Here is a 24,926-nt window from a genome sequence, read left to right on the forward strand (position 1 = left end):
CAGGGTTGACCAGAGCAATCAGCAAGCCTACTTCGACTGTGTCTACATAACCAGGCCTGGGCACACCACACACAATCCATGGGAGGAGCCTTGACAGGAAGCATAAAAGCATTTTAAATAAAAGATGCAGAGAACAGGTTAGAAACACAGTTGTCAAATCACTAATTGGAACCATACATTTCTAAAGGAGATCTAGTATCACTAAGGGAAGTATGGCGATCACAATGGGTAGCCAACATTTGGAAGAGGATTTGGGTTCTCCCTAAGATTCTACTGACAGAGGTGAAAAATGGGAATGAGTATTTGCCAACAGCCTTCTAGTCAGAAAGCCAGGGAGCAGAACAAAGCTCCAGGACGAGCCTCACAGAGAAGATTAAATTACAGCAGAATTTCATAAAGAATTCAGTGAATGCTTAAGCAGGCTTCTGGGTGGGTCAGACAGGGCCAGTCAGAAAATTGGGGTCATAAAGAGATAGGATCAGGGTAATAGGAGCTAAAACATAATTACAGAGTCAGTGAAAGCATGAGGGAAGGAATGACGGACATTAAGAGAGACTGTTTGGGGTTTGGGACAAATCATTTCTTCTTTAAAGGCATCTGTAGACCAATTTAAATATCTTCCACTCAATTATATTCTATTCTTCATATTTTAGACTAGGATCCTGGTGGCCTCAAGGGAGAGGTGCAGGTGCTGTAAGCCTCTGGCATAACCACATTTTCTCCATATGTCATTGGAAATATGAGGCACACTCCATCTCCTCCCCTAAAATAATCACCCAAGTCAGCTCTTCAGCTTAACAAACTGTGGACATATTTCATCTCAACTTCATTTTCAAGACCCATATCCACAAAACACAAGGCAAAATTGATAATAATAAGATTCAATATCTCCATGTGTGGAAGGCTGCGGGTTCATTTCATGCTGTCTGCTTGCTTTTAAAGCTATAATTTCAAAACTACGTGTTCTAAAAAAAGGCATTGTTATTTGGCCTTTCTAACAAATCTTCCTTAATTCTTTGAAGTCTGATATAAAGTTCACCAAAATTTCAAGTGCACTTTGAATTTTCATAATTGCAAAAATAATTTTTTTCTGAGCTTTGATAATCTACCTAAGACTTCAAATTGACCTTTTATGAAAAGATATTTTATGACTGTCCTGGTTTGCAGGCATTTCTGCAAGGTAGGGTCCACTCTGGAGTTGCATTAAACTGTACAGCCATCATTGGTTCACTCACTACAAATGGAAAACAGGGTGACAGTCTAAGAAGTTACCTTTGTTGACAAAGTTACAGGTCAACATCTAGAACTTTTCATGCACATAAAATTCCTATATATACTATTTACATTAAGCAGTTAATGTTTAATAATCACTATATCAGTACCACTTAATAAGGGCTTTTTTGCACTAACAGTAGGGACCTACAATATCTCATTATGTTACCAACAAACAAATAAATAGTGAGAACAAGGAGAGCAGAAATGACTGACCCAGGCTCACAGTGCTCAGAGGTATCAGACTATCTCCCAGTGTAGATCTGATCATGGCTCTCACTTATTTAACAGATAGATGCAATGTTGTCCTTAAAAACCAGTGAAATGTAATTGTGAAAGCCCTGAGAAAATGGACTGAATATGGCTGAGTTCCCCAAGACCTCTCCCTTCACTCATCTTCTACTCTGCCCCTTAAACAAATTCTCCACTTTCCTACTGTCTTAGTTAGGGTTTTCTATTGCTGTGAAGAGACACCATGACCACAGCAACTCTTATAAAGAAAACATTTCACTGGGGTGGCAGCTTACAGTTTCAGAGGTTCAGCCCATTATCATCATGATGGGGAGCATGGCGGCCTGCAGGCAGATGTGGTGCTGGAGTTGAGAGTGCTACATCTTCAGGCAACAGGAAGTCAACTGGCTTGCCATACTGAGGGAAGCTTGAGCAAAAGAAACTTCAAACCCTGCCCCCTCAGTGACACACTTCCTCCAGCAAGGCCACACCTCCTAATAGTGCCATTCCCTTTGGGGACCATTTTCTTTCAAACCACCACACCCACATTTTCTCCCACTCCTCACAGAAGCAGCATCTCATACTGACCACACGGAAGATACCTGCAATATCCCTCTTCCTTCAAGGTCTATACAGTCAATCGTCGGGTTGTTTATGGCCACAGCAGAATCCCACACATTGCCACTTCCCAGGCCTGTGTCTCCATGATTGTCTCCTAAGCTACTTTAAACATCTGGCCCTCATCAGAACTTTCCCACACCACCTCTCACTGTGCCCTTCAGACTGCCAACTTACTGGCACCCTAAAGTCAAGAACACAGCCCTAAGGTCATTGTACTTGCTGTCCCCCAAAGAGGCTCCTTTAATTAGTTCACGTTTCAGTTCAAATCCTTCCTCCATACCTTATCCTGTTTCTCTTCGTGGTACCTGACACTGAATCAACATGACTTATTTAGTGTTCTTTTCTCTCCTCTATGCTGATGAAAAACTCACCTCAAGTCAGAGACTGGGATTTCTCTCCCTTTCGTGCCCTACTTCCTCTCCTGGCTTTGGACTGCCCCCTAAACAGTGGAGTCACTCTGCCACCTGGGGGATGGATGGAAGGATGAACACCTGGCTGAACTCTAAACTCTTCTGTCTCTATGCTTTCCTGTGCCACTCATAATGACGCCAGTGCGTGTCAAATTATAGTGAAACAAAAATTGGATCTGGTGAAATACACAGTGCTTCTAGGGGGGCAGTGGGAAAGCTGCTGACATGCGCTAAGATAGAAGCCCAGAACTTGGCTGAGCCAGCTTGGCTTTCATGACTTAACCCTTTCACATTCTGTCCCTTTGGTGAATGATGATGCCCACTTCATAGGACTGCCTTGGGAATATCATGAAGGAATATCTATCTATCTATCTATCTATCTATCTATCTATCTATCTATCTATATCTATATCTATATATGTATATATATAATATATCATCTATCTATCTATCATCTATCTGTCTATCTAAATCTATCATCTATCTATTTATTAACATTTATTATATAGTATTTTAAATGGTTCATCAAGGGCTGGCACTTAGAGAGGACTCCATAAATAAAACTAGCATTACAAAAGCTTTCCATCCCTGGTTCAGGACTTAGAATGTTATGGTGAGAAGTTTGTCACCTAACTAATTTATTCCTAATGACTATTTTTGTTAAATTATTCCTAATGAATAAAAGTCCCTAAGTAATGAATTTTGGTTTCATTCTTTTCTTTCACACGAGACTTGTAGGTCACCGTTTTTTCTCTGAAAACACAGGTTGCCTAGTGACAAAGCTTGCTCCTCTCTAGGCAAGGAGTTGCTTCTGAACCTCACACCATATGGAAAGGTAAATTCAAATGTCTGTCATCATGCAAAGAAACCAGGAGAAAAACCGAAAGACTATTTGGACTTCAAGTTAGTGAACATTGTTTGAGGTATTTACACACTCAGTGAGATTATTATTTGCTCTAATGATTTAATATCAAGACTGTAAATGATGGCATCCAGTGTTGGGGAAGGGGTATGCTTGCACAGCTGGAACAGCTGCATGCGCTTCTGTGGTCCGTGACAATAAGTCTTTGGCCCTTTCAAAGGATCATAGGGAAACAACTCTACCTTTAACGGTCTGCGATGTTAATCTTGATTGTCAGCTTGACTGGATCTGGAACCAATTAAAAGCCAAGCTGCTCAGTGCCATGCCTGTGAGGGATGTTCTTGACCATTTGAGGTTATCTGAGGTGGAAAGTTGCATCCTCAGTGCAGGTGGCATCCGGGAAGCTGTTTCACCTGCCTTCGCTCCTGTCAGCAGTTCATCTACCCTACTGTGCCTGCTGTTACATTCCTTCACTGATAATGAGGACACAGCTTGGGCTTCTAACATGGACCGGACTGAAGACCAGCACCTCTCCAGGAATCCTCCAGACCTTCAGCACCAGACTGGGCCTCTGGAGACATCCAGCCTCATAGACTGAGCAACGGCCGGGGTCTGAGCCTCTCTTGTGTGAGACAGCCATTGTTGGACTACACGGACTGCATTGTGGAAGCCACCCTAACCTCCTTTTAACATGGTTCATTCCACTGATTCTGTTCCTCTAGAGATCCCTAGACTGATACAAAGATGAGCCCCAGAGACGCCTCTCGATCCCCTAGATAGAAATGTTGGAATCATCTCTCTCTTCTAGACAACGCTAGTGTTAGAGCAGCCAACCCATGTTCTTTTGTTTCATTTTCATGGCCTCCAACCGGGCTTTAGCTCCATTTGTTATAACCTTGATGAATACGCAGAGTTTCTGTGGATAAAACCATCCACGGACATTCCGTAGTCAGACAGACCCAGTACGACAAGCATTCCCAGAGTCACCACTGTGACTATATGATTAGAGGGATGACGGAAATGGGCTAATGTCTCCCACTTATGGGTGAGCTGAATGGCTGCCTGGAGAGGAGAACCCGGGAGCAGCCATTTAAAATAATGACTAAGCCGTAAAACCGCTACAGCAAAATCAGTAGCTTTCCTTTACACAAATCACAACCTACTGAGACACACAGTTTTTTTTAAAAAAATCCTGTTCTCTCAAGCAACAAGAACAAAAATAAGTGTAGAGTCCAGCAAACCCATGTTTTTTTGTGTGTTGGCAACACTAGAGGCAGCAATTTAAAGGAAAATGAGACAATGCTAATTTTTGACCCTTTTTACAAACTGGTTCAGTGAACCCTATTGATCTTTTGTTTTTAATAACAACCTTTCTAGTTGACTTTGACCCTCTGACACCCACCAGTCTCTCCCTTGCTGTCCAACCCACCCATCCTCTGCAATTCCAGTTCTGTCTCTCCCAGTTTCAACCTCCTGGCATTTTGACTTATCACCCATTCCCTATGGACCTCCTAGAGAGTAGCTGTGTGTTCAGGTACGATGACCGATCTCTTATGTCCAAGGAAAAGCACACAGTCAGAACTCCAGCATCAGCAGGTACACTTGGTGCCACTTTCTCTCCCCACATACCTTCTCCTCTAGATGTCTGTCATCAGCATCCCTACATCCCTGAAGCCTCTGCCTTCCTGCTCATTGTTGATCATGAAATCTGGATTACCGTTTCTCTCTGCATCCCACTGTCTGCAGCATTCTGGGAAATTCTGACATCCATGGGACTAGCCTACCTGTGCTGACCTCTGGACTCAAGTTCCCTCCTGCACCAGCATTTCCTGTGGAGTTAGACTCTGTACCTCTCATCACTGAACACAGACCGTCCTCTAGAGGATGCCATAGGCAGCCCACTCTCCGGCTCTACCTGCTGACATTTGTGCCCCCATCTCAAGTATTCCCTGCCCCAAGATGAGTTTGATATCCACTGAAGAGAACTCAACTATCCTCATCTTCTCTATCCACTTTGAATCTCTGTAAGTCTCTAAGTTTGATTGGCTTTTTCCAAATATCATAAACAAAACTCAAATCGAAGGTAAGTTAATCTATATTACCATCCACCTTTAGCTCATCAAAAAGTTAGCAGAAAAATGTATACTCAGATTGATAAGTAACATAATTTCTGACTAGCAATTTCACATGAGCCTTCAAGATTCCAACTGTATTTCCTAAGTTGCTTTCAGTTCATCTCTATTCACCTCTGACTGTGCGTCCTCTCTGCTGGAACTCCTCAGACTTCACAGAAAACACAAGCTGTCGGATACATTTAAACACTTCAGCATCCTTTCCATCAGATCTAGACATTCAGCTCCACCTGTGTCTACCCACTGCTCCCTTCATGTTGGTGACAGGAGATGCTTCTCCCAGCAAAGATAAAACTCTCAATTATACCAGGAACTCCATCCTCTGTGCACAGCTTATACCATCAGTTAATGCTTCCCTTACTCTCAGCCTCTCTTACACTTCAATACTGCTAGATATGTGTGTTCATATTTAAACATTATCGATTTCTATCCCGTCCATCAACAATTTCCCACTTCTAGGAAAGATGACAAACTTTCCCGATCTCTGAGAATTAAGATAGGAAAAAGCACATTCTATCCCAAAGAAAGAAACAAAATAGCCAAGCCAAGGAGAGGTGAGGCTTGCAAAAACCAGAGCATGAGTGTGCCCCACCCCGGATCCACAAAGAAGGAAGACAGCCCCTGTCAAGACAGCTCTGGTGGACTCAGCAACTAAGGAAAGATGGGATTCCGGTTCAGCCCCCACACTCCCTGAGATAGCTAGCAGTCATCGCTGGTGAGGCTAGGGGAAGCCAGTGCCCAGCAGCTCCTTTGTCTCCTTCCATGTAACTGCATTTTCCTTCCAAATTTAGCAAGATTTTCACAGTGCTGTATTGTAAATTTTTTTATATTTGTACTTGCCATTACCCTCCATATATTCTTCTGATTTTGTTTATGAATTTTTCCCATTTGGAGCAGTACTTTTCCTCCTTTTCCATAGTTTCTTTTCCTTCCCTTCCACCTGCCTCACCCCAGAGTTCTCTGTTTTCACTTTTTCCCCCTCCTCTCTTTAATTTAGCTTTATTTTGACCTTAACTTAATGGCTTTAAAAAATATACTCTGCTTTTTTAAAAATCATTAAAGTCATTTTTGAAATTATAATCACATCATTTCTCCCTCCCTTTTCCTCCCTCCAAACCTTCCCACATACTCCTTCTTCCTCTCTTTCAAATCCATGGCCTCATTTATCATTAACTGTTGTAACATACATGTGTGTGTGAGTGTGTGTGTGTGTGTGTGTGTGTGTGTGTGTGTGTAATCCTAAACACATAAATACAACCTGCTCAGTTTGTATAACATGACTTGAATATATGTTTTTAGGGCTGACCATCCAGTATTGGATAACTAACTGGTGTGCTCTTCTCTGGGATAGACTATTTACCCTGCTCTCAGAATTCACTGCTGTTGTGGTTTGAATAAGAATGGCCCCCATAGGCTCATCTATTTGAATACTTGGTCCCCAATGGTGGAACTGTTTGGAAAGGATTAGGAGGTGTGGCCTTGTTGGAGGAGCTGTATCACTGGGGGTGGACTGTTGTCTCAACATACAAACTCTCAGATACTTCTCCAGCACCGTGCCTGCCTGCCTGCTGCCATGTTCCTTGCCATGTTGGTCATGGACTCGTCCTCTGAAACTGTCAGCAAGTCCCCCCTCCCCCCCTGTTAAATTCTTTCATTTATAAATTTCCTTGATCATGGTGTTTGTCACAGCAGTAGAAAAGTAACTAAAACTCCTCATTTAGGAAAGTTCTTTTTGTAACAGACACAAACTACCTCAGAAAACACAACTGATTAAGATGTGGAGCTGTGGAGCCCAATCCCAAATGATTCAGCTACAACACAACTCCCGAGCCTAGAGCTCCAAGATCATTGCAGAAGAAGGGGCGGAAAGCTTGTAAGAGCCAGAGGAACAGGGAGTTTGCTGTGAGACTGTGTCTCCTAGAAATGTCAGAGAAGCTTACACCTATGACGTCTTACCAATATGGCTGCCTAAACAAGCCCTGAGCAGGGGTGATATCAATAGAACTGCTAATGTGGAAGAGGAAAAGCTCAGGAAGCCTCAATCCCATAAAGAACTTTTGGCAACTGAGGAATACATTTTAATGTTTTTATTCTCTTTTCTATATTTATTCAACTTTGTCTTCAAACATTTTCACTATGGAGAAAAATTTTTTTCCAGTTTTCTAATCCTTTTTTTTTATCTTGTGCTGGATAGTTTTATGTCAACTTGACATAGGCTAGAGTGATGAAGGGAACTCCAATTAAGAAAATGCCTCTATAAGATAGGGCTCTGGGCATGCTTGTAAGGCATTTTCTTAATTAGTGATTGATGGGGGGAGAGCCCAGTCCATTGTGGGGAAGATCACTCCTGGGCTGGTGATCCTGAGTTCTATAAGAAAGCAGGCTGAGCAAACCATGGAGAGTAAGCCAATAAGCAGCACCCCTCTATGGCCCCTGCATCAGTTCCTGCCTCTAGGATTCTGTTTGAGTTCCTGTCCTGACTTCATCAGTGATGAACAGTGATATGGAGGAGTAAGCTCAATAAACCCAATCCTCCCTAAGCTGCTTTAGTCATGGTGTTTCATAACAGCAACAGTGATCCCGACTAAGATACATCTCCATGACATTCTTCTCCACTCTCTTTCTCCTTTCAGTTACCTTGATTCTCATCCTTTCTCTGTCTGCCTCCTTTCTCTCACCCATTTACTACCTCCACGATTACCCTAAATAACATTTAGCTTCATAGCACATTCCACAGTAATTCTGCTGTTTTAGTTTTCATAGTCAGTAGTGGCTGTAACAGGTTTTAAGTGTATATGTACATCTTGTATGGTTTGATATTGTTGCTTCCACAAAAACCAGTTATTCCTCTCTAAGTGTTACTGACGCTTCAGCATTCAAAGATGGGCTTCTCAATAAGATGCCCTTATCAATTGCAGAAGTGATATTCAAACCAACAGATGTATAAATTGCAACATGGAGACGCAATAAGCAAATATTCATGACTGTGCCAGAAGACCCTAATAATGAGCTCAACTATGTGGAAACAGGAAAAAGTGAATCCATGTGGACTGTTCTAAAACATTCCTATTTCCCAGCTAATAAGCTTGAAGCTATAGAAACAGGGAAAATGTCAAAAGATCCCAATTCCCCAGCTAATGAGCTCAAAGACATTGTAACAGGAAAAGTGTCAAAAGACCCTAATTTTCCAGCTAACTAGCTCAAAGATATTCAAACAGGGAAAATGTCAAGTGAAGGTTTGAAAAGCTTTCCAGTAAAAATGATGAACAAGCTGAAACAGGATACAACCAGAAGAATTCCATCGAGACCCCCCAGAGGAAAGCACGCATCATAAAGGAAACAGTCGGCAAAAAGGATGAGAACATCAGAGTATGGATTAAAAGTCAACAACACAGAAGATAAATTCAGCAAGGAAACTGAGAGTCTGAAAAATATAGAAATATTGGAAATGAGGAATTCAGTGTAAACAACAACATAACAATGGAAAGCATCCCCAAAAAATTTGACCGAGTAGAAGAGAGAACATGACAGATGGAGAGCAAGGTAGAGAAAATACGTACTTGACTACCAAGAAAAGAAACAGTCACAAAGCATAGCCATGATGTAAAGAACCGTAGCCTATGATTAGAAACCCAAATTTACAATCCATGGGCTAGAAGGAGATGAGATGGACACTAGAAACATGGAGAATATATTCAGTGAGGTAAGGGCAGGTAAGTTCCCAAGTCTACAAAAGGAAACAGATATTTAAACACAGGTGGCAGTAAGAACTCCAAATAGCCTTCACTAGAGAAGGCTCTCCATAACATATTAGTAAAGTATTAAAAACTGCAAAGCAAAGGAACAACACTAAAAATCTGGAAGGGATCAGAACAACATGAGACCTCTCATTAGCACTGTCCAAGCCAGGAAAGCATGAAATGATACAGTTAAACCCTGAAAGTAAACAATTGTCATCCAAAAAGGCCATGGCTAGCCAAGCCCCCTTTTAAAATTAAGAACTGACATTTCCAGACACACACAAACCAAGCCAGCATTGTATAAAACATTTAAAGGAACTCTACACAGTAAACTAGGAAAGAATCTCGACACTCAGAGCACAGGAAGGAACAAATCTGAGAACAGCTAGCTGCACAGCTGGGAACACACAGGCTTTTAGAATACAAGTGTCCGAAGGCCTCCCTAATGAGTCTTTGCATTTCACTGGAATTTATCCTAACCTTCCCCTTTTTAATCTCGAGTTTTATTAATTTGTGTCTTCTCCCTCAGCCTGAAGACATCAAACCCTGATTACCCAACCAGCTGAACTGGCCTACCCACTAATTACAGATGCATACGCCAATTACATTAAACAAACCAGACATGGGCCCAAAAAGATAAGAAACAAACAAAGAGGGGGGGAAAAGTTTCCCAAGTGGATGTATTCTGGTGTTCCACCCAGCTGAACTGTCGCTGAGGTTATCCAATGGATGCTAAGCACGAAAGCCAAGAGATAAACGGAGTTCACAGCCCTCTGTCTCATGCACTTTCCAGGAACAACATCCAGGATTTGGCAATTCAGAAAATGTACCCTCTACTTCTGGATTGGATCTGGGATTTTTTTTTTTTTAATGTCTGGTGATGTACAGAAGATGGAGGCAGGAGGATCGCAAATTCAACTCCTGCCTGAGCCCGCAGAGTAAGTTCAAGGCCAGCTGAAATAGTTTAGTAAGACCTTGCCTCAAAACTAGTAGCTTAGTATGGAACTCGGTAGCAAAGCGCTAGCATCACTTATACAGGACTCTGGTTCAGTCCCTGGCACAACAATTATAGACAGAAAAAAAAAAAAAGAACCAACTTGGATTTTTTTTTTTATGAAGATGATGTGCCTTTTTCCAAAGCCATCTCATTTAGATTATGTATTTCCCATATTCCATGCTTATGTAAGACAGGAAAATATTACTCTTTGTTTTCAGAGAAAAACAAAACACGGTCTATTTAAAATCTGTGATAGCCAGCTCTTACATCCACTACTCTCTGTGGTCATTAGCGTCATGTATGCCTGGTAGTCGCCAGGGAACCTGCGATCTGCAAGCTTCTGCTCCAACCTTTGCTGGAGCTTGACTCAGGAAAGCTGCTCCAGGGGCTGCACTTTGATGATACCTTACCTCTTCTTACCTCTGATGAGCTCACTGTAACAGAGGGCAAGCAAGGGTGGCTCCTAGCAAGATGCTTCTATACCCCAAAGAGAACACTCCAGACAGTTCTGTACAGAAGGACTTAAGCTTGAGGTAGCCTGAGGTGATATACTGTGTACCCTAATAAATTTGTGTGAGGATCAGAGGACAGAGCCAGCCACTAGATTAGACACAGAGGTCAGGTAGTGGTGGCACACACCCTTAATCCTATCACTTGGGAGGCAGAGATCTATCTGGATCTCTGTGAGTTCAAGGCTGCACTGGAAACAGAGCCAGGCAGTGGTGGCACACACCTTTAATCCCAGTACTGGGAAGCACACATGCCTTTAATCCCAGGAAGTGATGTCTGGGGAGAGAAAGGTATATAAGGCATGAGGAAACAGGAACTCACTCTTGAGGCTGGGGATTTCATAGAGGTAAGAATGTGGCTGGCTTGTTCTGTGATCTTTCAGCTTTCACCCCAATATCTGGCTCCAGGTTTTTGTTGTTGTTGTTTTTTCATTAATAAGACCTTCTAGCAATTCATGTTACAGTAACCAAGACAGGCTGTAGCTCTGCCCTCATGGTTGTAAAGTGGGCTCCCCACAATGCTAAAACTACAAGCTGGTTATGTAGCTGGGAGAAGGAGGAAAACAGTTAAATAACAGCCAGTGAGACACCTGAAATGGTGACGGGAGCAATAGTGGCCGAGGTTAGCTATCAGACAAAGCTGTCGGCCAACATGGTATAAATCAGAGATCACCCCTGCCAGAGTGAGTGACATATAAGCAGCTCATGATCAACTCTACTCATGGGCCAGGGAAACACATCTGGAATGTGTGGACCCTCCATGGGCTCGCCCATAATAGCACAGAGAATCAACTGATCTTTGTCTGTTTTCTGCTGTAAATCCTATTAAAAGGCCCCAGACAATCAGATCAATGGTTTTCATCTCTTGGAAAGCCTCCCACTCTCAGTAGTTTGTTGATGGCAGAAAGCAGAAAGGTATATAAGGCATGAGGACCCGGAACTAGGCTGGTTAAGCTTTTAGGCTTTTAGCAGCAGTTCAGCTGAGATTCATTCTAGATGAGGACACAGAGACCTCCAGTCTGAGGAAACAGGATCAGCTGAGGAACTGGCAAGTTGAGGTGGCTGTGGTTTGTTCTGCTTCTCTGATCTTCCAGCGTTCACCCCAATACCTGGCTCCAGGTTTGTTTTTATTAATAAGGCCTTCTAACAATTCGTGCTATCGTTTGTCTCGCTTTTCCTGCATTTCCCTGAATAAAACACAGATTCCACTTCACCTGAACCCACTCATGTGTCCTTAATTTTCACTTTGGTGAGACAAGGAATTCAAGAGCATCCATCTCAGGTTGAGTTTTGGTGACCTTTGAGTCTTTGGCACATGAAGACCTTGGGCCATACCCATCTTGGCCAAGAAAATTCCACTGTTTTCAAAAACTACATCATTACTGCACATCTATAAACACACACACACACACACACACACACACACACATATGAACAGAGAGGGCTCAGCAGATTAAGAGCACTGGCTGCTCTTCCAGAGGACGGAAGTTCAGTTCCCAGCACCCACATGGGGGCTCACAACCATCTGTAACTCCACTTCTAAAGGAACTGACACCCTTCTCTGGTCTCCATAGGCACTGGCATATGGTACACAGGCATACATGTTGGCAAAACATTATACACATAATATAAAAATCATTTAAAATTATACAATGAACTCTTAGTCCTAGCCACTCCCCCAAATCCAGTTGATCATCAGCCTTCATTATCTCCAAGGATGGCTAGCTCTCTCTGCTTCCTTGACCAAGAACCCTGGAATCATCTTTCAGTCTTTTGCCTACGACTGCATCAAGTAATTAGAACATCCTATTGGCTGTTTCTCCAAATATATCCAGAGTCTACCCACTTCCCAGCACTTCTACCCAGTGATGCTGTCATCAGCTCCTCCTAGATAACAACAAACAAACCTCAGAACCCGGCCTTCTCTCCAGGGCCATCTTCTCCCAAGACCCTGCACCCAGGCACCCCAGGCTGGGATGAAGCCATACTTCTCTTGACAAAGTCTGAGTTTTCAACTTTGTTGGTCTGAAAATTGTTTCCTTCCCCCTTTCGTTAGTTAAATGTCACTTGTCCATCTGATCTTGAGTTGAGTACCATTTTCTTTGGGATGCTTTACCCTTTGTACAGTATAATCTCATCTACTCTGGATGCCTTAACAATATTGTAACCCTGCAGTATTACACTGCACCTTTGTCCCCTCCCACCTCCTATGATTATCAGGTCTGGGAGGACAGAGAGAAATCTGACCTTGTTCACCACTGGAGCCCCAATGCCTACAAAAACCAAATTCATAAGAAGTACCTAATTTTAAATATTTCTAAAAAAAATGTGAATTTATATGCAACTAAATGATAAGATTCTTAATGTTTCTGTTTCCATCCCATATCGCTATTTCTAGGATGATTCTAAATCTGGAAGCTCCAAAAGTGAAAACTTACCCAAGACAATTAACGTAATTCCTACGCCCTACTTCATGTTCTGTGCATGGTTTCCCCACAGCATCTCCTTCAGCATTTAGGAACTGTGGCCTGGAGGCGTCGACACACTAAATAAATCAGTTCACAAGCACAAAGTCCATCTTGTTCTGTGAGAGTCGGCAACCTCTCTCCTTCCCAACTAACAAATCAAAGTGACCTTTGTTGAGACTCAGGGCCTGAGAAAGGCCGAAGGTGGACCACAGGCACAGACATCAGTGGGAAATTCATGATGCTGCCCTCACTGTGAAGTGTTTGCATTTTTTTATCAGGGAAGTTCACTCTTTTATCAGTTCAAAAGCATGTTTATCCATGAGGTCGTGTGAAAAGAATGTGTTATCCATGGTGTTTCTCTTCTCCCGAGCATAGTAATTAGCCTCCAAATCTAACAATGGCAATTCAGACCCCCAAAAGGCTCATGGCTTATGTTTTCTCACAAATGATTATACAATAAACTATGAAAGCCAGAAGCCAGCTCAGTAGGCTTGAATAGAGTAGGAAAAAAAAAAAAAACTATCCAAGGCCTTCTGTCTCACCGGGTGCAATATATTCGTGTGTGTTACCGAACCTCTCCACAACCAACATCTTTGAAATAATCCTAAAAACATAAGTGGCAAGGAATACAATTTGAGAAGTACAAATTGGTGAATTTTCAGAGATGAGAAAAGGATAAGAATTTAAGCTGATCCCTAAGTTTCCTTGTGCTTTTCACTTTAATTAATTTATCCTTATAAAACATGCAATAAAGAAAACAGATGTCAGTGTCTGTGGGCAGTGGTTGTTACAATCTGGATGAGAAGAGTTTAATTTAACCACGAGCTGGTCCACTTCATTTCAGCAGACCCACCCAGCATAAATGATCATTATCTATTCTGCACGACTGTAGGAAAGCACAAGAGATCTGAGAAATAGAAGAGATGTAGACAATTTCACAAGCGTTTAAAAAGAAATTCTGTGCAATACAAATGTAAGAAATTATTGTTCAAGACCTAGGAATGAGGCTGGAGCCATGGGTCAGCAGTTAAGAGTATCAAGTGTTCTTCCAGGAACAGTTCCCAGCACCCACGTGATGTCTCACAACTACTTGTAACCCCAGTTCTAAAGAAACTGGCACCCCCTTTTGACCTCCTGGAACACCAAGCATGCATGTGGTGCACATATACATGCAAGCAAAACACCCGCACACATAGAGTAAGAATAAACACATTTACACACACACACACACACACACACACACGCACGCACACATGCACACACACAAGAAATCTGAAGCAGAGTAAGAGGTATATGTGAGCATACCTCTGAACCTGAGACCAGCATTGGCCAAATTGGGGGTTTCCAATCCTAAACTTTGAAGTTTTTAGCTTAGTGTTTTCCCTTGTTCTTTCTTTATCATAACAAACAAAAATCTAACCAAATATTAGCCTCTAAAATTTACTTTCTGAGCTAACATAACTGATTTTGTTCTATATAAAATGAGGAATTACAAAGTAGTCAAATTTATACTTTCTGTAATAAATATATCTTTTATCCTAATAATAAACAGAGTCAAAATTCTACCCTTTCTTGCTTTATGCGGAAATCAGTATTTTTATATATATATAAATTTTATATATTTTATATATATATATTTTATATATTTTATATATATATTATATATATATATAATGGACATAACTCTTAGAAAAGTTATATTTCATGAATAATCCTTTGTATTATCCATTGTCTGCTGTTTCGCTTGGGTGAGCAAGTGAACCTCCATTATGATCTCTAACAACTGGGCGCTATTATGAACAGCAGTGGATGAGTAAGAGTAAGTTCTCATACTCAGAACCATTTTTCATATGTCAGCTTAAAACATAAACCCTAAAACATATATTCAGAATCCTTAATACACACTTGAGACTTAAAGTGGGGGATAAACAGTGAGCTAACAGACAACCAGAAAAACCAGGGCATTGCTTTAGCACATGAGATATGCTAACTAAGTGTAGAATATGAAACATCCATTAGCTAACTCTTTGCTAATGAAAGCAATGTTGAGATCACCTGAGAGTTGTTGGTCATGGACACTCCCAGGTCCCATACGACATGGAATCAGCATTCTATTTTATTAATGAGATCCCAAACTGGTTCAGATTCTGATTAAAATCTGAGAAGCAGTGAGGTCAGTGGTGACCCCTGTGTACAGACCTTACACCTTACCTGACAAAAAAAAAGTAAGATCTCTGCAAAATTGCTAGTGCTATGAACCATCGATGTCACCTGGCTACAGCTGCTGCAAGAGGTAGATTAGCAGAGGCAATGCTGGAGAGCTCCCCCTGGTGGTGAGAACAAGGGAGAACTATCTGGTGCACCAACCCTACAGCTGCCCAGGCCCAGAACCAGGGTTATAACTTGACCTGTTCCAATATCCACCCCATCTATGAGCAGCTGGAGCACGTGAAGAGACTTGACCCACAGACCCAAAGTTACATGATCTCCACAACACAGGGCGACAACAGAATATCCTGGAGGAATCCTAGCAAGGGCCCAGCATCAATACGGTAGTAGAAACCAGAGGCCTTGAAGTAGTCCAGTGAATCTTTGCAATGAATGCTTACAAGTAAATATATCTGGACAAAGGGGTTTACTGCATGACTCACTGTGTCACACCGCAGCTCCCATGACAAGATTTTTTTTTCTTCCCCTTTTTTTTCTTTTCTGTTTTCTTCTCTTAAATTGTGTTTGATTTGGCGGGGGTGGGGGAGTGGGGGTGGGGAGGTTCAGGGGCAGAGGACAGATGCAAAGGGACAAGGAAATAAATCGAATCAAGACACATGATGCAAAAGACATATAGAATAAATAAAAAGAAAGAAAAACATTTTAAGTAGTTTAAGTGTATATTATCTGTCATCATCCATGGGCTTAAAATGATCTTTCCTGGGTTACTGAGTTCACTGCAGTATCTGAAAGACTCCAATTTCCAAACTAAAAGAATATTTATAAATGAGGGCTAGCATGAAGTACAGAAGTTATTTAATCTATAGGATATATCAGAACTATAAAACGATCCCATATCCCAAAGTCTGGGTCTCAGATCTTAAAAACCTGTCATTGCTCTGTGCCTTTGTCCAGAGACCCTATATCCTGGTTTCTAATAAAAAAAAAAAAAAAAAAAAAAAAAACACCAGGCCAGCCACAAAGATGGTACTGTCATTTAGAAGTGAAGCCATATATAATGTATACACTGTGTGGGTGGGGACTCAACAAGGCTTGGGATGGGGCTGCATCTGCCATTTGCAACAATTTTTAAAGGAAATTTCTTTGCCTATATTTTACTGTGAAACTGTTTTTTTAAACTTGGATCCAGTTTTTTTTTTTAGTTTTTTGTTTGTTTGTTTGTTTGTTTGGTTTTTTGTTTTTGTTTTGTTTTTTTCCTTTAGTACCACACTAGACAGGGTTTCTCTGTGTAGCTTTGTGCCTGTCCTGGAACTCACTTGGTAGACCAGGCTGGCCTTGAACTCACAGAGATCTGCCTGGCTCTGCCTCCCGAGTGCTGGGATTAAAGGCGTGCGCCACCACTGCCCAGCTTGGAGCCAGTTTTTGCATAAAGGAAGATGCTCTTAAACTTGACTCCAATGGAACAATGTCTAAATGGAAAAAGAGAATCCCTTCCTACCCCACCCTTAGACCAGACTCACTTAATTCTTGATCTGTAACTATGTTACAGTCTGTAAACATGCACAGAAAAACAGAGCCTCATATGTGTGTCAGCCATCCATGGAAAGTCCTGTGCACCTGGTTGTCCGACACTTGCCAGCGGCGGTGGAGGTGCTCTGGGTTCAGTCACCAGGGGGCACTGCGATGTCCATTTCCCTTTATTATGCAATTCTGACTTACTACTTTGCACATGATTATCCAAGATGCTTAAAATTGCATATGTCTTATCTTTCCCTATTCTGACTTCAAAATGGCATTTTGTACAATCTCTATTGAGAATAAAATACGCTCATTTTTAAAACAATTACCTAACACCACTGCAGATAAGAAACTACATTTTCTGCTTAAGTGTTTTCTTCCATCTTAAATTGCATCTGGTATGAATGATGTCTAGATTGTTGCTCTTTGGTTTGGGACAAATGGGAAATCCTCTCACTTGTTTCAAAGTATCACACTACTGAGAAGACTAGCTTTCTGATCACCTAAAAAAAAATCCCATTTTTCCTTTAGTACCACACTAGACAGTTTGATTTAATTATTATTATAGACATTCACATAAAGCTTTCTTCTGAAGAGTTTCAGCCCATTTAAGCAATGTCATTACATGGACAGAGAAACTCTTTTGAGAAGATGTAATGGGGCATGAAAAATAATAAAACCCACAAAATACATGTATTCAAGGATTTTAATAATGAAGAGAAATTGCAATTCAGACTGAAGAGCTGGGAGCTCAGTGCTCTCTGTTATTTTAAAATAAAGCATGATTAAGCAGGTGCAGCACAGTGCCCTCAATCAAAGGGCAGCATCCTGTGCTCTGTCTTCTGCAAAACCACTTCCATTTCAAAAAGCATGAATTCAGGATATTCACACACCATCAACAGAACTTACTGAATATGAGGAACTGTGGTTCATTACAACAACAACAACTCTACCAGACAGAGCAAACAGGCTTGGGCTTCGTAGGCTCCCTTTTATTAAACGATGTCCCATGAACCTGCATTATCTTGGGAAGTTACTAGGCGGTATGGGGCGCAGCAGCCCAACCCTTGACCTTTCAAAGACCCAGTGGAACAGAAAAGTGTTGTCCTCAGGCCTCCCCAGCACTGCCTCCCAGTAGTTCTTCCTCACTAAAGGAAGAAAACAAGCAGGTCCATATTTTTGTGGAGTGAATTGGAAAGAGCTGGTCACATAAAATAGCAAGTACTATAGGCTTTGATCCAGCAACTTCACCTTTAACAATGTGCACTATACTCAAAGCCATAAAAAGTGCATCAAGTTTCTATATGAATGGCACTATATTGCTGCTCATAAGAGGGAAAAAAGCACCATAGGGTGCAAACTTGACAGTGTAATAATACGCAGCAATGTCTAATTGGCATGGGAATGTCTTCAGCATCCATCATTAATAAAGAGGGTCAAGGAAAAAGAATGACACCATTCTCAGCATAGAGAAAGCCTGCACCATCACATGTGAGCGGGCATGAGAAAAATCACTTGGCAAAGCACACAAGAACTAAACCCTGAGAGGGCGAGGGAGAACAAAACGTACTTTCCTGTTTTATTTTCTATTTTGAATGTTATGCATGCATTGTTTTTATTAAGATGCTAAAATATTGTACCCAAACCTGGCTGGCTCCTCTGAACCTGCTTAGCTAGTCAAGTGTGCATGTGTGAAATGAGCACACGAGAAAATTAAAACAGTGCCGCACGAGGCTCCTTGATGATGTCTCCATGCCGATGTTTATGCACACGGTGCAGACCTGAGTCGGTTGCACACGGGCAAGGAAGATCTGTACCCACGGGTCCTGAGCTGAAACAGCTGCTGTGCCTTCCCTCACACCACGTCCCTTACTTCCCCTCTGTCTCTTTGTCTTCTCCCCTTACTCTGTCCGTGTGACTCTCACTGTCTTGTGCTTACACAGCTAATGTGCCACACATTAGTTAATAAGTCAGTGTTCATGTATGTGACTCCTTCGGACAAACAACAACAATAACAACAAGTGCTCATTTTAGTCACGTAGATGGATTTCTGTGACTGAGTGGATGGTCTAGAGCACATCTAAGGATACAAGCGACTCTGAACGTGTTTTTAGACATCAGAAACAAAGTTCATACTGTGTGTGATAAAGGGCAGCAAAGCCTCGTCACACAGCATTGAAGCATTTTTGTTGTTGCTGTACTTTTGTTTTGTTTTGTTTTGTTTTTTATTAAAGTCAACCCCACCACCCCACATACACACACACACTGGGTGATGCTATATGTAAGTGGGTTCCGCTATCCTGAGTAAGAGAGCCATATTTCACCTGCTGCCCAAAGTAACTAAAGTCACAGACTCCCTTCATACAAGAAAAAGTGAGCATACACACTTCTTTATCTACTTGGTAAGAATCTGTATTAAGCAGTGTAAATGGTGCGATGCCCCTCCCCAGAGAGTGTCTTGTGCATCTCTCTTACTTCTGTCGATACATGCAAGAGTCTTCCAAGGAAAATTAAAACGTTCTTCTAGGGTAGAAGCAGGTAAAAATGATCACCAACATAGAAAATATATCATTTCTAGAAGTCATTTAACTTGTCCAGCTTAAATAGATCAATACGATATTTTTAATACGGAGCTGCATTTTTCCAAACAGAGTATTGATCAGCAAAGTCATGCTCACGTTTGCATTCCTTGCAGCATTTGCCGTCGACGTACGCGGGAGCCGATTTAGGAGGGCAGTCAGGAACGGGGCAGACCAGAGTCTCACACTGGATGGTCCCGTTCTGAAAAGCAAACAGGATTTAAAGAAATTCCACGTAGGAACTGGATCCTCCTCACAGGCTTTGAAATGCATTTCCTAGAGTCCAATCTGTTCACATAAAATGTCCCTATCCTCTTCAGCAATGCCCATGCCGTGGTGACCCACAGCACTGCCAGCTGCATTTTAACAGTTGAGACAGGCTCCTGTTTTTTGCCCAGCAACTGATCTGCACCAAGCAAATCTGCACCTTCTATAGGGAAGTGGAGAAGGACACACGCCCACAGGGAACTAGCAAGCTGGGGGCTAGCCTGAACCACATCACTATCCTCAGATTCCTCACACACTAACCACCCATCTAGCTGCTCTGACTTTCCTAGTCAGTGTGCACACCTCACCAAATCACACCCTGCAATTTGACTTAGGTTTCTCATCCTCATTTGGGAAGGTTTCACTATAATTGTATGGTGTTATAATTTTATTACATTGTAATCTTAAATAAAAACCGTATTACACAGAGATGTACATATGTACACACATATATACCTGCTACACATGGACAAACTCCCACCCAGATGCACACATGTATGTTCACACACACAAAGATGCTCCCAAGTGTGCATGTACACATTAGAGATGCACACACATATGCATATGCACAGAGGTATACAGGTGTACACACACTTCCACGTGATGACATATTCATTCTCTCTCTCTCTCTCTCTCTCTCTCTCTCTCTCTCTCTCTCTCTCTCTCTCTTTCACACGGGCACACAGAGAGAGGGGGAAAATACATTTCCATACAGTTCACTTTGGACCTTCTTTTTATATCTATGATAGTCTGCTTTTGAATCAACTGGATGAGTCTACAGAAACATTTAAAAAGTTGACTCAAATAGACCTGACTCCTTTACAGAAATTTAGCTTTTTAACAGATGAGTTCATGTGGAATTTGAAAGTTTAAAACCAAACTTGTTCTGAAGCTTTCTTTGAAACATGAATATATTTTTAAAATAATAATGCACCAAAAATAATTTATTACTGAGAATTAAACAAAGTCACATTTATTTAAACTGTGTAGCATGTAGTCTATATTAGCCAACTATTAAAGACTATTTAAAATCTATTATTTATATTATTCAGTCTAGACACAGTATTCAATACTCTATATAATTCAGTTTCTTCATTAATAAAAACACGGGGGAGAATTCCCCAGAAATGCTAAGGGTTACAGGAGAGACTCCCTTGGAAAGAGCCTGGCTAACCTAATTTGAATTGCTAACTTCATGTATGCCAGATAAGCTTCATAGCATCCTCAAACCATAATCAAACCACTGTTACAGCTAGAGAGTGTCTTTAATAATGTAACACACAGTTCTTCAGAAGTGACCAGGTTTGCTGGCATTTTAGTGTTGCATTTAGAGAAAACAGGTCTTGAAATTTTCATGATTACATTGTCTTAATAAATATTTAAAGAGTGGGGTCATCTGAGTCCCCAGTGAATGTGAATGGAAGGCATACCAGGCATGTGCATTTCTTACTGAGTCCCCAGCGAATATGAATGGAAGGCATACCAGGCATGTGCATTTCTTACAGCCATCTGTCCAGGACTCAAACTCTCGGTAGGTGGTTCCCTTCATGGTGCATGTCCGCTCACAATAGCACTGGTCCAGCCTGTTCATTCGTTGTTCAGCCCTGGACAACTATGGCACAAAGACAGGGTTCACCATTACAGCCACTTGGAAATGCAGAGCACTCTAGCGGGCATCTAATTGTGTTAAATGAACAGCAATAACAATGGGCTGTGCCCACCATTGATTATTATAAGTATATTAAGCCATTACAAATTATTATATGTATATCAAGCCTGTAATTCTTAAAAAAGCATTTTCCAATACTTTATGTATGAAAAGTTTACCTTTAAAACAAAAATCATAATTTGCAAGATAAAAATTGAGGCTAATTAAGAATAACACCATCCACAATGCAAGGAAGAATTTTTCATTTTTAAAAAGCATTTAATTCCAAAAATATGTTTACTCAAATAAAAGAAATTGGAATTTACATCATATAAATAACAAAGTGTATACACACACAGCCTTCAGAAAATCCTTCAGTACTATGCAAACTTTACAATTTGGTAAACTTGCCAGTCACCTTGGGATGTGCTTCAGACTTTAGTGAAGGAACCTACAATTATAGCATAACAGCTAAAAACATAGCTATTTCCTTGACCCAAATATGGTGTCCATACTCTTGACATTGTCTTTCTACATTATTGCTTCTAGTGAATAATAATAAAAAGTACATAATAAAAATAATTATAAGAAATATAAATATAAGAGAAAATTAAATAATAGAAAATAATTATAAATAACAGTATTATTATGTAATAAGAAGAAATAAATAAAAGCTAGGCAATGATAGATCTTGCAGCAGTAAAGCAGAGTATAAAACAGGTATTCTGTTCCATTCCTGATTTACTGAGCCATTTGTTATACAGATGGCTAGGATTTAAATATTTATAAACCTTAATAAACATTATAATCTTTTTCCTTGAGCAAAACTTCCAATTCAGTCCCAGTAAATTGTGTGAAGAATGTCTCAAAGATGAAAATCTACGGTGATAAAAGGAGCTATTGAAAGTCACATGATTGTGGAGCATTCTCGGTGTATTTCTAAGTCATTTTTACCTTGGCTGATGTCTTCGATAAAATATCCTGCAGCTCCATGATTTTCTGTACAAGTCCATGGAAGTCATTGCATGTTGGACAGGCTGCAATTACAAACGGCACATTGATCAAGCTGTATTCATAAGGGGTTCAATCTGATTAAGTCTGTGCTGATAGCCTGTATGTGTGAACTCCAATCCCAAACTGGTGTTCTGGACAAAATGAAGCAAGAGGCACAATTTCATCCAACATACAGTGCAGGACTAACAGACTTACTTCGATTAAGATCCGGGCACTGAGCAATGAACCCCTGGGGCATGACAAGTATTTGCACATCTTGCATTATTCCCTATGTATGAAAAAATGAAAAAAAGTGTTATTTTCATTTACCTAAATTATGCTCAATAGTCAAGTTCGTAAAGAAAAATATTAAAGAACAGATCTATCCAAACCCCTTGATCTTCCTGGGTATATTCCTAACCAGCCCATGCCAGGGAAGGCGATTCATCAGGCAAAACAGAGAATAATCTAGTTAGCTTCTCCTTGGTAATGTTTTTAAAGATTAAATGTCAAGATTCCAGGATGTGGCCACAGTCTTAGTGTTTTGAGAACTCATTTTTAGCTCACCACAGAAGCAGGGCTTCCGAGTGACCTTTAACAATCAACATAAGAATCACTTTGGAAGCCGGGCGTTGGTGGCGCACGCCTTTAATCCCAGCACTCGGGAGGCAGAGCCAGGCGGATCTCTGTGAGTTCGAGGCCAGCCTGGGCTACCAAGTGAGTTCCAGGAAAGGCGCAAAGCTACACAGAGAAACCCTGTCTCGAAAAACCAAAAGAAAAAAAAAAAAAAAAAAAAAAAAAAAAAAAGAATCACTTTGGGCTTTATCCCCACAGACCTGAGACAAGTTTCGAGTTAACAATGATCAGAAGGAAAAGGGTGATAAACTGAGTCACGAGAGCTATGCCCACTTGAACATTTCCCATTTTTTCACTGAGATTTTACTTTGTTTAAAGTTGATCTCGCGAATCAGAAAGGAGGGTGGATTTAGTAAGCAGGTAAAGCAAGGCTTATTTTAGAGCACGTAGGAACGCAGAAAGTTCATCATGAAGCTATTTGAACGCCAGCTGCAAATGGCCCGCTGTACACAGGAGGCTTTGCATTCACAGGCATCATCCTTAGCCACCACACAGCCAGCCTGATGGGCTCAAAGCAAGGCCAGTGGCAACAGAAACAACCTCATCTAACATATCCCAGCCTTCCCTCTTCCCCACCACCCCGTCTCTCATCAGCTTCATGTACTTTCACTGTATTTAACTTTATCCTCCTGAAAAATGCACAGCAGAAAGTCTAGTGATGGCGACTTCACCAGTATGTTATGGAGAGCATAACTTCCTTATAGAGATTTACCACCCAAATCATGATCTGTGTTTCTTCTATGTATTCACTGTGATTAGCAGCGTGTGTCAATGTGAGTGTGGCAATTACTAGATCTGTTCTTGATTTTGGATCGGGGAAGTAGCTTGGGTGACGCTATGGCTTGGCAGAAGCAACGTGAAAATCAGACTAGTGTGTATAGCATGTACTGCACACCTCTAATGTGCACTGTTCTCAGACCACATAGCTATACAAATAATTGATGTGTGGGGACTGTGAGGCCACAGCTGAGCTCCAAGATGGCCATAATTAAATAGAGAGAGATTTGGAACTCACAGCATGCATCTGTCATCCCTTGCATGGGAAAGAGGCATTGATTCTTAGGGTTTTGAAAGAGTGGAATCAATTCCCCACATCTGTCATCCACTAACGCCTGGCTTTGGGCAGGTTACTTCACCTTTCGGGATAGGTTGATGCATATTTATAAGAAGGAGAAAAGACCCTTGTCATTATTTTCAAAGTGAGGGATTAAATGGAATAGTTTAGTCAAACCATCTGGTTTCCAGAGAATGGGTAATGTTAAGTGTTGGAACATTATGTACTGGGCTTAGAATCTTGGACTGACTGGTGCCTCCCTGCTCACCAAGTTCATAGGTTGGACATCCCTCTCATTCTCTAATTTAACCATGGTCACAGCCCTGGGGAAATGCTCACACAACAGGCAGCAGGCAACCATCTCCCTGGCCTTTATTTATTCATCCTCAAGACTTCCAGGCATTCAGTTGGGATACCATTTGATCCTGTCCAGTGAGGAGATTTGGAATGCTTCTAAGTTCTCACTAGAGATAAATTTTGACTGCTTTCTGTTTTAAGGGATTGGTACACAAGGAAACTGTGAGTAGCGTTTCTAACCCTGGGTTACTAATGTCCCTGTAAAAGCATCATCATGGATGACATTTCAGTGGCAGAATGTTTATTTCCATGTTAAAATTTTCTGTTTTTACTATTTTGAATTCTTAATTTCAAGGATGTCATAATGATCACTAGTTATAGCCTGATTGTCATCTGTGCAATATATAAAGATCAAATGCAAAGGGTAGTGATTTTTACCAGTTTAAGAATGTTCTAGGATGGGGTTGGAAAGATGGTCCAGTGGTTAAGAACACTGTCTGTTCTTTCAGAGGATCTGGACTCA

The 24,926-nt window shown here is 41.2% G+C and overlaps 1 protein-coding gene across 3 annotated transcripts in view; it reads right to left on the minus strand.

The window, feature by feature from the left end:
* The window catches only part of Nell2 (neural EGFL like 2), a 343,938-nt gene that overhangs the window by 171,806 nt on the left and 147,206 nt on the right, over positions 1–24,926 (minus strand). For all 3 annotated transcript variants that reach the window (XM_006974326.4, XM_015993199.3, XM_076556663.1), the window contains exons 7-10: positions 22,633–22,705; positions 22,378–22,460; positions 21,259–21,387; positions 19,608–19,710 (exon numbers count right to left, since the gene is read on the minus strand). In XM_006974326.4, coding sequence (XP_006974388.1) covers positions 19,608–19,710; positions 21,259–21,387; positions 22,378–22,460; positions 22,633–22,705 — 388 coding nt within the window. The remainder of the gene's footprint in view (positions 1–19,607; positions 19,711–21,258; positions 21,388–22,377; positions 22,461–22,632; positions 22,706–24,926) is intronic.

Source organism: Peromyscus maniculatus, chromosome 20, assembly GCF_049852395.1.
Source record: "Peromyscus maniculatus bairdii isolate BWxNUB_F1_BW_parent chromosome 20, HU_Pman_BW_mat_3.1, whole genome shotgun sequence".
NCBI lineage: Eukaryota > Metazoa > Chordata > Mammalia > Rodentia > Cricetidae > Peromyscus > Peromyscus maniculatus.